Raw genomic sequence first — 15,349 nt, 5'->3', positions numbered from 1 at the left:
GGGAGTGACATAAACCTAAAATCTAGTTTTCACATTTTATGGAAGATCTGACAATGGAGTTCTATCATATTTTATGGCAAAGATCAATTTCAGTGTACTTTGTTCAGGATTCAGTTGCTCAAGATTCACTTTCATAGGAACTCATATTTTTTTAAGAGCTTGCTTATGAGCTTATTCATAAGCAAGAGGGCTACTTTGCATGAATGATGTGTTATATTGTCTTCTAATCCCTCGTCCAAATCCAAGGATCAGTACCAAAACAAATAGCAGGAATGGATCTCCACTGGGAACTGGGAGAGAAATCATCTTCCCCCTCTCATTCACTGCCTGTAGAGTGACTACAGAAGGATTCTGTGGAGGCTGTTTCAGCCTGGTACAATGACTGTAAAGAAAAGAAATGGAGGATCCAAATGGAGCAAGATCATGTGGCTCTATTCATGTGTTTTGTGGAGAGGACTCTGTGCTGAACTGAAAGTGCTAAAACCCTGAGCACCCATCCTGAAATATATTAGAAATATACTGGTTCCACTTTTGTGGGGTGTTCACAAAGATTGCAGCAATGTCTGATCCTGTGTATACTTTATATTAGATATAACATCTTTATGTTCTTTTAGTCTGACCATAGCATGTTGTCATATGTGTGACACTTTCAAAAAATAAGTTGTCCGACAGTATGTTCCCAATAAGATTTCAGCACACTCAGCACGTTTTGTTCACATTACTCAGGACCCGAAACATCAGGACATTTTCTCTTGCAAAGCAGTGATCACTGTAGAATCTGCCTATAGAAACTTCCTTTTGCCTCATTAAATATTTACAAAATGATAGTTGAGATGCCTAGACCAGTCTTTTTGTGTGTAGTGGCATGTTTTTTACACCTAAAAGAGGAAGCAAATGTTCAGTATATATACAGATGCACCTTATGATTTGCTCATATCTGAATGATATGTGACCACAAATGAAAAAATACTAGAATGACAGCTTTTATTGTCAGGAACAGGGACATCTATTGTTTGTTCTGTATAGCTTCACCAGGTGTAATCAAAATCAGGTGATGCATTAATTGCAGCATTCAGAATCAGTTAACCAGGTAGGATTCGAGTGCGTGGTCTGGATTTACATGTGAATTTCTTTATTTACAATCTTCTTTTCCCCTCTCCCTCTTATTAAACTTTGTTTGAACAAAAGCACCTTGCTGTCTTTAATGCTTTCCAAACAAAGCTTTGGAAGCATGGAAATACAGCAGTTTTTGTTTTCATAGATATTGATTTCTATTCATCTAGATAGAGAACCTTTAGCAGATGGGTTAAAAGGCTTGCTTTTGACCTTATTTCTCTCTTCATTCACTTTCTTCAAGATGTTGCAAGATAACTGTCAAGTTTCCATGGCTTTTGAGGCCCAGTATTTGTAAAATAATCCAGCTGCTGAGGGAGAATAAATGGTTTCCTGACTGGTCACTACAAATGGAAACCCAACTTACAGCCTTGCATATTAGTGCTTTCTTCCTTCTGAACGTCTGTTGTGTGAGAACTAATGGAGTTCTTCTATACTTCTGAATTGTTCATTTGCTTTTATAAGTTCAAATTAAAATCGGATGTGTGCACTCTCTCCCTTTCTCTGTTGCACTCTCTTTCTCACTCTCTCAATCTCAAAAGCTGAACTAATTTTTTTTAATCAGACTTACTCTGTAACTTTCACAAGTATTACACAGTAGATTAACCATTGTTAAATTTAAGAAATGCAAACTATCTTAAAATGTGTCATTAAAATTAATTAGTGGGTGGGGGGGTGAGTATTTTGCTTTACTATAGATTGGTGATCTTTTTTTGCTTTCATCAATCTCAAGAGAGAGATTTGGAGAAGCTGGATGTCTCATGGGCACCCAGAATTCTTGAAGGTCCTCAGTACCTCACACAATTGGATCCCAAGTTTTCTGATCTGTGCAACCTTTTAAAAATTAATTTAGGGGTTTTGGTTATATTTGCTGCAAGAACCTCTTTAAAAAATAGCTGTTTGTTTAGTCTATACGGTGGGGGGAGGAAATTATAAAAACTATGAGCTAAATGTCCTTAGTGATAGAATAGCAATCTTTCAGCCCTGGTCAACTGAGGGCACAGCATCAAAATACACAAAGCTTTTGCCACTTTCACAGGGGCTGAATTTAACTCTTAAACTCAAGGTGTTTTTGAATGTACTCGTAATGGCGGGTGGAACTTAGCCCAATAAGTCATAACAGTAAGCATTTTTCTCAATACAAGAAAGACTAGCTGTTTCCTAAATATAAAAGTATGTTACAATGTGATTGTGGTACTTTTTGCAAGAAAGAATGTAAATTGCAAAACCAATTCATTATCTCTGTCTGCTGAATAGCACTGAAAAGGCTTGTCCCCTCCTCTTATCCAGCTCCTTAAACTTTCTCTACTCCTGTCATGAGGACTTAACATGCAAAATTAAAGCCTGAGGGGTTGGGGGGGGCAGGTTCCAAGGCATATATGCTATCAGGAGGGAGTTGCAGATAGGCAGCAGTAAGGTAGAAGTCTGCCTGACATCCCTCCTCATCTGCTCATCACCTCTGGCTATGCAGTACGCCCAGTCTCCTTGGGTGGTCTGCCAGGAATGGCAAATAGCAGCGCATACCTTGGGCAGGGCCCCAGCCTTGCTAGCTTCTCCCTCAGTGACTCCAGCACAGACTTCCATTCTTTTATTTCAGTTAACAGTTATAGCCACAGCCACGCGATTTTGAGGCTGTGGATTACTAAAAGATTCAACATTTGAGCTTCATTTAGAGAAAGCACCTACAAGTTTGGCTGCTTAGCCAAATTCTCTAAATGTTTCTGATGCTGTTACTATAGTGAACCCCTTCATCCCACACCCCCAAGGAGGCCCTAACATCTTTCCCTCTTCCAGGCTAATCCCAGAGCCCACTAGCTTTGTTGATTTTTTTTTTTTTTTTTTTTTTGGAGGCCTGAGGCCTCCCTTCTCACTGCTCCTGTTTGGAAGCCCTTCCCACTCCTGGTGCCTTTTGCAAACTCTCTACTTCATCATGGAGCTGCTGAATAAAGATTAATTCTGCTCTGAGGCACCATTCCCACACAAGACACATTGTTAACTTAAAGTTAAGGTTGTTTATTTCCTTTCAATGTAATCATAACAATTCAAGGGTATAGTCAGTTAAATTCATTTACATGCTTCAGTGCTCAAGCATGACCCTCCTCGGACACCAAACTTTTGCAACAATCAGTAACACTGCAGGGATCATCATGCATCTGCCCCTGAGGAAGGAGCTCAAATGTTCCTGGCGCTGCAGCCCCCATGTACTAAGCTTAGGTCTCATCCTATTCAACCCCCACTCTACACAAGTCCCCTGATCTCACTTGCTTCTTTGGATCCTCCAGAGTCTGATGTATGTTAGGTGTTGATTTGGGGATTCAGGGAGGTATGCTAAGCATCATCAGTTCAGTGGACTCCTCTTTGAGGTGTCAAATCAGGACCAATCTATGTCTTCTATTTATCTATTTCATTGCAAAAATTGAAAACTGTCATGCCCCCTGAGTTATCTTAGTAGTGTGTCTGTGTGTGTATGTGTATGAGAGACATGTAGAGTTGTTGGGAACTGACATTTTTAAGCTATGGAAATCTATTAAAGCATTAGGCACTTAAGGATGGTTTTTATAAAAGGATTGTGTTTGAAATATTTTTAATGGGAAAAATCAACCTGTGACCAAAACAGTATTAGGGTAAAGTCTTAGGAGGAGTTGGTATATTAAACATTGAGACTAGATTCACCCATTAGACAGTTGTAATAGGGAAGGAATAAGTTGAGAGGCTTTAAGTAAAATTCCCAGTGCAACCGTAATCATAGAGAACCAAGGGTCACCTCCATAATGCCTTGGACAGCAGCATATGCCGCTCAATTACATAATAATTGAATTTAGCAGCAATTGAAACTCAAAGATGCTGGAGGAATACGAGGCTGGGAAAGTCTGTAGAAGTATCGGGTACTGGAGGCTTTAAGTAGAGGGTCTTTAAGGGTGCTGGAAGAAATAGGGACTATACTGGGATCAAGCCTCAAGTGACTTTCTCAGACCTCAAAAATGTTTGGATGAAGGTTGACAGAGGCTCTTGCTTTAACAGAACTAATTACTCATGCTTTACAGATACTTCAACTGTGATTGATTTAGCAGAATTAAAAAGAAAACAGTTGTACAAACTAGGCTTAGTAAATACCTCCCCTGCTAAAGCAGCAGTTTGTTTTCCTGACAGATTCAATCCATTCTAGAAAGGATCAAAAGGAAATCACTTAATTTTGCAGTCCTGGCTATGACCTTACATACCTTTGTGTGTGGGTATTTATAAATCATGGAATGGTCATTGGATCTCTTCCCTGAAAAAGTCAAGTGATGGTTAAATGCTAATTAGCCTTTTAAACACCAGATAAGGTCTGTTTCAATAGTTGCATCTCTAACCATATCAATGGGGGGAAAAATCTTAGTTGAACCTGATTAACAATCTCAATATAAACAAGTAAAAGGAGCATCAGCATAAACCACTTCCATGTGCAGTTTATTTACAGCTTTACAGTTAGTATAACTAGATGTTTACATGACTGGTTCTGTCATCCTCACAAAGTGGTAACAATAGCTGGTTCTTCTACAGTGCTTTATAGCTTCAAAGTACTGTTCAGGCACCAACTAACTAAACCTAATAACACCTCACAGAAGTTGATTATTCTGATTTTACAGATGAGATGTACAAAAGAGGTTAAGGCCTATCTTTTCAGAAGCACATTTTTTGGATTTCTCAGTGATTAGGCTACCAATTGTGTGATACCTGAACTGCTTTTCAGAGGTACTGAGCACCAGAATCAACCATAGACTTTAGTTGGAGTAGTGGATTTTTGGACCTTCTAAAAATCAGGCCTAAGGTGTATCAGGGTTAGGCAGCCATAATTTGAGTAACTCAACTAGCAGCAGTTTTTTTTCAATGTTAAACACTCTCCCACATAATTCTGAAGTTATATGCAGGCAAGAATAAACAAGTCTTCTAAAATGAGTGGCATGTACTAGGTTACAGTAGAGATGCTTATTTCTCAAATGTACTGGACTATATGCAAGGTGATAAAATTGTTACCTAGTTGGTAGGGTTGGAAGGCACCTGAGCAGATGATTATCCAGAGGCTTGTCTGTGGCCTCCACCCAGACAGAGCCCATGGGGGGTCTGGCATCCCCCTCCCCCCTGGCCTGCAGGGGTTACCTGTTGACTTTTCAAAATAATTTTGAACATTGCTCATTTACTTTTAAATTCAATGTTTTCCTTCTCTGCCAGCCAGCCTCCTCCTTCTCTACCAGCACTCCAAAGCATCCATTCTTAATGGGTAGCATTGCCAGACACTACTGCAAGGCAATTACATAATGTAAATTAGCATGTAATCATCACTTGAATAACAGTGATATATTCTTGAATAATAGTGACATGTGCCGTATCAAAGGTGTTATACAGAATCTGAGGGGGAAGAGTTGAGGCTTGAATTTAATTATTTTTTAATGTTAATATCTGTGAGTAAAAATTAACTTTAAATTAATGTCCTTGTCCCATTTAAAATGCTCATTTTGTTTAAATACTCATTTTATTTATTTAAGCTGGCTTATTAATCAAGCTTTACTAACCAGGAGTAGAGGAATTCTACAAAAATTCCTGAAATATTACTCGTTATGCTTTTATAGCTTGAATTTAGCTAATTACATCAAATATGTAGTACGTTACCAAATAAAGTAGTTTCATTAAAGTTTAATTAGAGCTTTTTTCCATTATTGATTTAGTACCCTCTTGTAATGTTACATTGGTAGCCAAGTGACTTCAGCACCATTGAAATGAGAGCTACAGTTTTAGCCCCAGGGTTTGTTTTTGTTTCTTTTTGTATTAACAGAATTGCAGTAATACAAAGTCTCATACAAAAATATTATTTATGATGTCTGTTTTTTCCAGTTTTCAAATCTATCTGTCACCAAGTCTCTGGGCATGCGTATGCAAGAGCAATATGAAATTTCATATTAAAGACATTAATTAACTACTGTAGACATAATGAGACAGGAATGTAAAAATATCCTTCCCAGCACCCTCCGGCAAAAGCCTAAATGTGTTGATGAGCTGACATGATAAATGGGTAGACAGATTGGAATTGAAAGGAGTTTGTATGCTTTTTAAAGCCTGTGTCCTTAAAGCATGAAACTTAGTGATATCTCTTCCCTTTTGCTTGGTTTCTAGGCTGCAGTTGTTGTAGTATTCAACTTCGCCATGGTTCTGCTAATTTTTCCTGCTATTCTGAGCATGGACCTGTACCGTCGGGAGGACAGGAGATTGGATATATTCTGCTGCTTTACAAGGTGAGGCTATCTGGTAGGGTTACCATCAAACATGGTAATACATGGAGCTTAGTCTCTCCTCTTTTGTGTGCATAGCTCTCATTGTACTAAGTAGAGTTTTGCCTGCGGAAGAACTGCAGGATCAGGCCTATAGTAAAATGTTGTCATCATGGTTTCACTGCAGGCAAGTAAAACAACTGTCCTGTCTTGGTTTTCTGGTTGACAGATGGTAAACAATAAGATGGCACTTTCTGCCTTGCACACTGAGCCACTACATTCATTTTATCTTTTAGGGACTAGTTTTCCACTATCAAAAATGTATGAAAGGATAGTTCCTTGATCCTCCACCTCTTACTCATCTACTTAAAACCAGCCACAGTTGGGTTGGGTTTGTTTCTGGGGGGAGGTGTTTAACTTTAGTATAAAGAGTTATCTCTTGCTGTGTTTTCAAGGTAGTAGGAATGACAAATTCAGAGAACTGATTGCAAACCACGGGTATGAGGTAAAGTTATTGCTCATAAAAGGGTAATAACTTTATACCTAGTTTCTGCCCAGCTTAATTTGCATGTGTAGGCAGTCTGTGGCTTGGAGACCATAGCTGCTGCAATCTCCAAGCTGCTGGGGAGCATAGCACACCCCCAAGACTGAAAGATCACAGCAGCTACAGCTTCCCAGCTGTGGGAGTGCAGGGGTGCTCCAAGCAGCATCTGGGAGATCACGGGTACTGTGATCTCCCACCTCTGGGGTACCCATGCAACTGGCAGACTGCAGGAGCGCCCCATGACTACTGGGGCTGAGCCCCACAGCTGTTGGGGCTCTTGGTCTCAGCTGCACCACAGGCACAGGGATTTCCCCTTACCGTATGGGGGTGTTAGTTGCTCATGGTCCCCATGGCTGAGAACCCCATCAGGAAAGGGGGTGCCCAGCCATGGGAGCCTGCTTCTTGCTGATGCAGGGGAAGCCCAGGATCAGGATCCCCCTACACCAGCAATAAGGCATGATTGGATCTAATGTGCAATCACATCTCCTGCCAGGCACATGTGGCAGGAGGTGTGATTGTGGGATTGCGTATTAGATTCAACTGCACCTTTACCTGCATGTTTAGAGGGGGCCTAAGAACAACAAAACATCTCAGAAGCACTTGCATTGTCAGTGCTTCAAATGGTGTTTACTGTCTCCTCAGTTTTAAGGCTTTTAAAGAAAAAGCTTGCCTCTGATAATTTGAGGTCCATTGTTGTTTTCTCAAACAAGATATCCACTGTGTTCCTGTATGTATGAAGCTAAATACTTTGAGGGATTTCATCTCTTCATGTTGCTCTCCCTTCTTGGGAATTAATCCTCACTTATGTTTACTTCATTTTTCAAACATGCAGTCAGTATATGGCAAGTAGTTTCAAACTGCTTCCAATTTACTGTGGTTTTCCCAAAGGCACAAGATCTTATCCAGAAGGCCCAAATATTATTTAACAGTTGACTGATTCAAAATTATAACTTCAATAATTCTAAGAAAAGAATTCAGTTCTTTGTATGTTTATGTTTCAGTATCCTAAATAGTATAACATTTAGCATGGCTGTAACAGGTGCAAACCCAAATCCATGTTGTGTATGCAGCTTGTGTAACTACATGTCTATTGACCTGATTTGCATGTGTAATTAATTATTTGCGTGAGCAATGCTAGTTTCTTCATGTAAAAGTTGGTTTTGTGGCTATTAGTGTGTTCCATAGATACAATAGACACATTTTTTCAGCCACATTGAAAAATAGTTTCCTTAAAGGGCAAAAAAAAAATCTTCATCTGACTATTTTACATAACTAAAGTGAAAACAAATCCAATATTAGTAGCAGTAGTCTCAGATGAAAACAGATTACACTGTCTAGTCTGATTAAAATGAGAATGTATCTGAATGTCAATGAGTGTCTTTTCTTTTTTCTTTCAGTCCATGTGCTAGTAGAGTGATTCAGATTGAGCCTCAAGCATATGCAGATAACAATGACAATGCTCGCTACAGCCCACCGCCACCCTACAGCAGGCACAGTTTTGCACAAGAAACTCAGATTACAATGCAGTCCACAGTGCAGTTACGCACAGAATATGACCCTCATACACAGGTGTACTATACCACAGCAGAGCCTCGCTCAGAAATATCTGTGCAACCAGTCACGGTAACACAGGATAACCTCAGCTGCCAGAGCCCAGAAAGCACAAGCTCAACGAGGGATTTGCTTTCCCAATTCTCAGAATCTAACATGCATTGTCTGGAGCCACCCTGTACTAAATGGACACTCTCATCTTTTGCTGAAAAGCACTATGCTCCCTTCCTGCTAAAACCAAAAGCCAAGGTAACTTATGAGCTGAAAAACACTGATCTGTTTTTCAAAATTACTCATTTCTTCCTTGCCTAAGAGTAAAAGAATTTGGTAAATTGCAGTTGTCCAAAAGAAAAAAAGTGCATTTTATTTGAAATGCTGATTCTTAAATATCTTGTAGCTATTTTCAGGCTTGAAGTTCTTTACCATTCCTCTACAGTTTCTATGACAGTATTCTTACACAGATTATGAGTGGAGGGTTCGCTTGCATTCTGTAACTTAACTTGGTTTCACTGTTCACAAACTTATTACTAGATTTCTGACTTTACTTCTCTTTAAAGCTAGGAGTATTATTCAATTCCCATTGACTACAATAGAAATTAGATTGGGCCCATAGTGTGGATCAGTGCATAGCATTAAAAGAATAATGCTATGGAAGTTAATACCAGAATAGTTCCTGTAGTGTGGGCTATGGCTGTAAGTAGTGTCAGTTGTTTGGAAATGTAGAACTAACTGAATTTCTATTTTCTACTGCAGATTGTGGTTATTTTCCTTTTTCTGGGTTTACTTGGACTCAGTCTTTACGGAACTACCAGAGTGAAAGATGGATTGGACCTCACAGACATCGTACCACGAGAAACCCGGGAATATGACTTTATTGCCGCACAGTTCAAGTACTTCTCTTTCTACAACATGTATATAGTGACCCAGAAAGCAGACTATCCCAATACCCAGCACTTACTTTATGAACTTCATAAAAGTTTCAGCAACGTGACATATGTTTTGTTGGAAGAAAACAAGCAGCTTCCAAAAATGTGGTTGCATTACTTTCGAGACTGGCTGCAAGGTAAGAAAGAAGTTGAATGGCTAGTAAAGATTTTCTGTGTCTAAATTTTTTAAGAACAGTAGTTAAGATCTCTGTATTAAGTAAGGGCCTCTTGTTAAGTGTGCTGTGACCACTGCAGATAAGCATTGTCCTTGTGTTTCTTTGTCAGTCTTTTGTTCCCTGTTACATACTTAAATTATTAGCTCTTTGGGAAAGCATCTTTTTGTTCTGATTTTGTCCAGGGCTTTAGAACACTGCAGTGCCGAGCTATAACTAGAGCTCCAAAGTGGTAAGGCAATACAGATAAATAATAAAGGATTATTAGGATTAGGATTATTATAGTAATTCATTCTGAAGCAAACAATTAGTATTTAAAATAGTAACATTTTCACAAGTTTAATATTTCTTAGGTCTGAGTAAACAAATTCAGCCTAGAAATGCCTCTGACTCCTCTCCATCTTTCAGTTGGAAGGACTTTTAAGAAGTATTTACCAACTGAAAAATAAATTGCACTGACTTGCCAAGACTGCAGAGTTCACAGATAGCTAATGTAGTAAATGATTCTTGAAAGTCATGCACCTAAATGCCTTCTGAAAATATGGCGGGCAGAATGAGGGAAGTGGGACATTACAGGACTGATTCTGTAAAATGGTCAAGTTCTAGCTATGCTTTATTCCTTGATATATCAGGCTGAGAGGACCCATTAGTTGTTATTTAAAACTGTAATTTGTCTGAAAGGCCTAGATCTACCCATTGGTCTTGCTTGCGTTTTGCTTGCAATATTTTGCTCAAAAACTTATTTAATCGCAAGAGAGAAGGCAACACATTTGAATATACATTTCCAGTACATTCAGAGACTTCAACAATTTGGCATTTAGTTGAAACACGTTTCTCTCACAATATTGCTTTTTACATAAAGCAGTTTTGAGGTAACAGTGGGGAAAAATACAGACAGTTGAAGGATGTGTCTTCCTCTCCCTGCAAATCCCCCTTTTTTTTTTGTTTGTTTCCCAGTGACAGACAGGCAAATAGCTCGCTGTACAAGACAAGGAGATCTGGCACGAGCTGCCAATAGTGAGCTTCAGGGAAGGTTGTTTATTGTGAAAATTATTTCCCTGTCTGCAAGCATTAGTGCTGAGGCTCAGCATGCAGTGTTATTGGTAAGCTTGTGAAGATGGTAGCTCTAGATCTGTCTTGCTGTTGGCAGCATGTGGTAAATCTCTTCATAGTGTATCACTAGAGTTGCAGGCTTTGTTACTTATATAAACTGAGATCCTGGCACCTTTCAGAGACTACTTTCATTCTTCCATTCCTATCCCCACAGGCACTTACATGCCATCCTTCTATCTTCTTTTATTTCAGGGACGAAAAATACTATTTTCTTTCTCAATCACAATTTTTATATATTTAAATGTATCATGAGGATTTTTGGTGGACTGTAAATTACAGTGATCCTGAAATTCTCTAGAAATGATAGGCAATTAACAATGGTTCCTTAGGCATTCTTTCAGATGTTTGTTAGTTGTGTCAGTGTACCAGTTCAATAAGAAGAAACTGGTGCTGGTATTTTTTGTCCATGTCAGCAGCACTGTAATGGGGATAACCCATCCAAGTCAAAAAGCTTCAAAATGGATTTGGGACTCTGGAGGGAGGATCCAGATTTCTTCTAAAAGCTTTAGAATAAAGGGGAGGGGGAATAAAAGACTGGCGTTTTTTTGCACATTTTACATAAGCATACTGTGAACACAATTGTATGCTTAATTTGCAAACACCAGTTGGGTAATTTGCATGCAAATGGATAATTCTCATTATTTGCATGTCTAGTTATCACTCTTTCTTTATATGATTTTCTTTTGATAATAGTCTGAAAGGTCTGCTTATAAATATTGTCTGTCTGGCATGGTGCCTTGTATGCTCATTTTACCAAGGAAAGCCATCGCTATTGTAATTTAGAAGTTAATCTGTGTTTGGTGGTCCTTCCTTCTCTCCCACATCCTTCTTGAACAGCCCTCCTTTTAACTCCCCAAATCATCTTTTAAATTCCTCCTTATGATAATAAAAACCCTTGCACTTAACTCCCTCACTACAAGCATTACCCTGACATTAGCTTTCTTGTAACATTATGGTGTTTCAGAAAAGGCTTGTATGGAATAACACTGTATGCAGGAAGGAGAGATTAGTATTTTTCCACTTTCTAAGTTATGTTTTACCCGCTCTGTTCCCCCCAACAAATAGAGCTTTCTTACTGGGTGCTTTGAAGTTCCTTAGTGATGATAGACTATCTGGTGTTAAGTAGTTGCCCCCTATTTCTGGCCAGGTGCTGAAGAACTGTATTTGGCAGGCTTGTTTCATTGCTTTGTTCTGAACCTGTTGACTCTGTGAGTTGGTATGATTATATAGGACTACATGGGAGGTGGTTTTCCAGGGGGAGGGGAAAGAGTTTGTAAATGTGAATGAGCACTCAGGCCCTAGGGCTGTGTCACTTAGGCCATGTTTTCTCTTCCAGCACTCTTATCTCTTTACAGCTGTAGCTAACCTATCAGATCTGTAATTATGGTTTTGATTACAGACTCACAGTGCAGCTGTGAGGTGGGTCGGTGCCTTTTTTTTTCCCCTCCCTCTGCTTTTTCCTTTCCTTCCCTGGACATGCGGTTTGTCATCTGTTCTCACAGAGCCTCCTTGTACTGGGCTGTGGCTTCCTGTTCTTAAATCTGATCCAAATTTGTGCTGTGAGGTATTTCCCCCCACAAAGGGTGGCAAAGAGGAAAATAACAGTTGCGAGTGAATAGGTGTTGGCTGTGATCTTTACACGTGCTGGCAGCAGATCCCACGACTTGTATTAGCTACACAAGTTGAACAGATGGAACAAATTGACAAAATCGTGTTCACTCACGCTGTGCTCAAGAAGCAGCTGAGTTGCTTTTTGAAGCCAGAAGTTGGAGTGTGGTTTTTTTCCCTCGTAGTGGAATTTCTAGTCATATCATAGAGCCTATTGCCTTAGCCCTCCCCAGTAGCACAAGAGTCAATGAGAGTGGTGTGTATCTTCCTTCCTCGCTTTGATATACCTGGCCAGCATCTTGGAGAGGGAGGGGAGCATGGGGCATGAATTTCTTTCTAGACAGACTACATTTCTTTCTGATTTAACTGCACTGCTGTCAAGGGATAAACTTGGTCCCTTCTGTTTTGGCACTGTTCACTGTTGGGTAAAACTGCAGCAGTATTTAGGGGGTGAGGCAGTAGCAAACAGTGGAGGTAATAAATATGATGGGATTTTGAATATATTAATTGAAAACCTATGGTTCATTAATATAGACACCTGGGAATGCCCCCTGTTTTGGGGGTACAAACTGAGTGATAGTTTCTGATCTAATTCGGTCTCCTGTGCACAGCTGCTCTGGCCCAGGAGAAGCCCTGACAAGGAATTGTGGCTCAGAGTCATAATTCCTTCCCTGCTCTCCCCTTTCTCCTGGGAGGAAGCAGATTACTGCAGCTTTCTTGTAGGCACAGGTTACAGCTCCCCTTTGCTAGCTGAACTTTGCTGGTCAGCACAGGGTTGAACCAGTCTTTCTCCCCACCCCACACCTGTAGCCAGCTTGCTGTGTCCCCACATTCCAGCTACAATGTAAAAGGCCATAGTCCAGACCTACATATTAAAAATGGCAGTTACTTTTGTTTCCTTCAACCGTATGTTTAAAAGTTTCGTTTGTTATTTACATGTTTCATCTTTCCCACTCTTCCCCAATTCTCTTTAGGACTTCAGGATGCATTTGACAGTGACTGGGAAACTGGGAAAATCACATATAACAATTATAAAAATGGATCTGACGATGCTGTTCTGGCTTACAAACTTCTGGTGCAAACAGGCAACCGAGATAAACCCATTGATGTCAGTCAGGTAGTGTCCCAGATGTCACAGTGACCATACAGATTTATATGGAAATGCACAAACTGGTGGGATTAGCTGGAGAAATGGAGACTATTCTGTTGGTTTCTTGAATGTCTTGATGGGTTGACATGGCTAAGCCTGCAGTCTCACTTGAGTATTCCCTCTGACTTCACTAGGCCTACTTATGGAAATAATGGCTGCAAGGCATGTATTCTGTTACATTAAAAATTAATCCTTCCAAATGTCAATGAAGTCCTGGGTGTGGTATATTAAATGTTTCTTATGTTTTTTCAAAGACATAAAATCTATGTTCTGTTCTCATTGAACTCAATGGGAGCTTCATCCTTGTATTCAAAAGTGTGGTTGAGCTTCCTCAAACTTCATTCTCCCCCAGCTTAACACCACTTTACTTCACTAACCCCACTTACTCCCTGAGCTGTGAGTAGGAAATATAGGTTTGACCCCTTTTCTTGGTCCCCCTTAGAAGTAGATTCCCACTTACTTAATTTATTCCCAACAATTTGTATTGAAAAATAGATTTTAGGAGGGGGTTTTTTAAAGGGGAGGTAATGGATACAATAGAATTAGAGAAATTGCATACAGTATAATATTTGTGTACTATCATTACTAAACATAATGATGTACTAGAATTAGGAATGTCAGCTGGTTAAGCTGCCTGAATAAAACACATCAGAACTCCTTTTTTATCATAATCATAAAATACAGCTGCATTTACAGTTTTTTACGATGATCACATTTGGAAGACAGAACACTGGTTTGACTCTTGATATCAAAATTAGATTTTAAAACTATTAAGAAAAATATTGTAGTCAAATGGCTTCTCTTCTCTCAGAAGTATAGTCAAGCCTCTGTGCTTTCGGGCAAAAAATAGTCACTCTAATGATCTTTCCGGCAGCTCTGTTTATTGTCTGCCCTTTTTTGCTGGCATTAAAGGTGACAGATTTACGGAGTACATTGTTCAAAGTTACTATGGTGTGTAAAACACAGTGCCGTATGGCAACATGTAGCACACTATCAGGTCTGACAGGAGCCTGAGCTAGGAATTAAGCAGAGGATGGAGATGCCCAAGTAGTTTTGTTTGGTGGTATGTACCAGGTACACCATGGAATAAATGTGATTGGACCATGGCTGCTGATATAATTTCCTGTGCCTGGGAGGGAGAAAAGTGTGGTGCACCCACAGGGGCTGTGAGCTGTACTGTGCAATTCCAAAGACAGCTTGAAGACATACAGTTGTTGCATATCCTGTGGATTAATTGAATCCAGATCCTTGGAATTCAACTTTCTTTTTTTTTTTTTTTTTAACTGCTGTCACTGTTGTTTTTCATTTCATTAAAAAGACCTGAAACTGGAGTCAGGCCAGAATTTAAAATAAACAAAACAAAAAAATACAAAATGCTTTTCATCCAGAAAGTCCTCGGGCATGGCTTTTGCTGTGCAACATTTGGCTATGAACCCTGGAAATACACTGCCACTGCTACCCTGCAGATACATTTGCCCACAATGACCCAAGCAACACAGTGCATTCATCTGCCTTCTTGGCGTTGGGCATTTTCTGAATACATAGGTCATAGGAGGCAAGTGTTAGCAAAATTTATACAGATGTTGTTTTATTTTTATAGCTCTCCTCCATTTACTGGGTGGCATTTCCTTCAGTGTTAACAACAGAGGTTAACTGCACACAGACGTGTATAGGGACTCTTGCCAGGTTTTTTTTTTTCCTTCTTAAAATATTTTTGCTCCAACTTGGTCGTTTTTCCCCCTTGGCTGTAGACAGTCTTTCAGAATTCATGTTTAATTGGTTCAGTCTATTCTGGAACCATCTGCTAGGTTAGTGTTTGTAATAAATATCATATCTTGTTCACAAAATAAATACAACACTTCTGTAGTGATTTTCTTTTTTTGATATTTAGATATTTTGCACTCATTTCCAAACAATAGTTTTTC

The 15,349-nt window shown here is 39.4% G+C and overlaps 1 protein-coding gene across 5 annotated transcripts in view; it reads left to right on the top strand.

Moving 5' to 3' along the window:
• Nucleotides 1-15,349, top strand: part of PTCH1 (patched 1) — a 78,946-nt gene that overhangs the window by 44,752 nt on the left and 18,845 nt on the right. For all 5 annotated transcript variants that reach the window (XM_019554963.1, XM_019554962.1, XM_019554964.1 and 2 more), the window contains 4 exons: nt 6,265-6,383; nt 8,301-8,703; nt 9,208-9,517; nt 13,249-13,391. In XM_019554963.1, coding sequence (XP_019410508.1) covers nt 6,265-6,383; nt 8,301-8,703; nt 9,208-9,517; nt 13,249-13,391 — 975 coding nt within the window. The remainder of the gene's footprint in view (nt 1-6,264; nt 6,384-8,300; nt 8,704-9,207; nt 9,518-13,248; nt 13,392-15,349) is intronic.

The sequence above is a fragment of the Crocodylus porosus genome, unplaced genomic scaffold (assembly GCF_001723895.1).
Source record: "Crocodylus porosus isolate Cpor-Errol unplaced genomic scaffold, CroPor_comp1, whole genome shotgun sequence".
NCBI classification, from domain to species: domain Eukaryota; kingdom Metazoa; phylum Chordata; order Crocodylia; family Crocodylidae; genus Crocodylus; species Crocodylus porosus.
The sequence above is the reverse complement of the archived record's forward strand: the minus strand, read 5'-3'. Positions and strand labels throughout refer to the sequence as shown.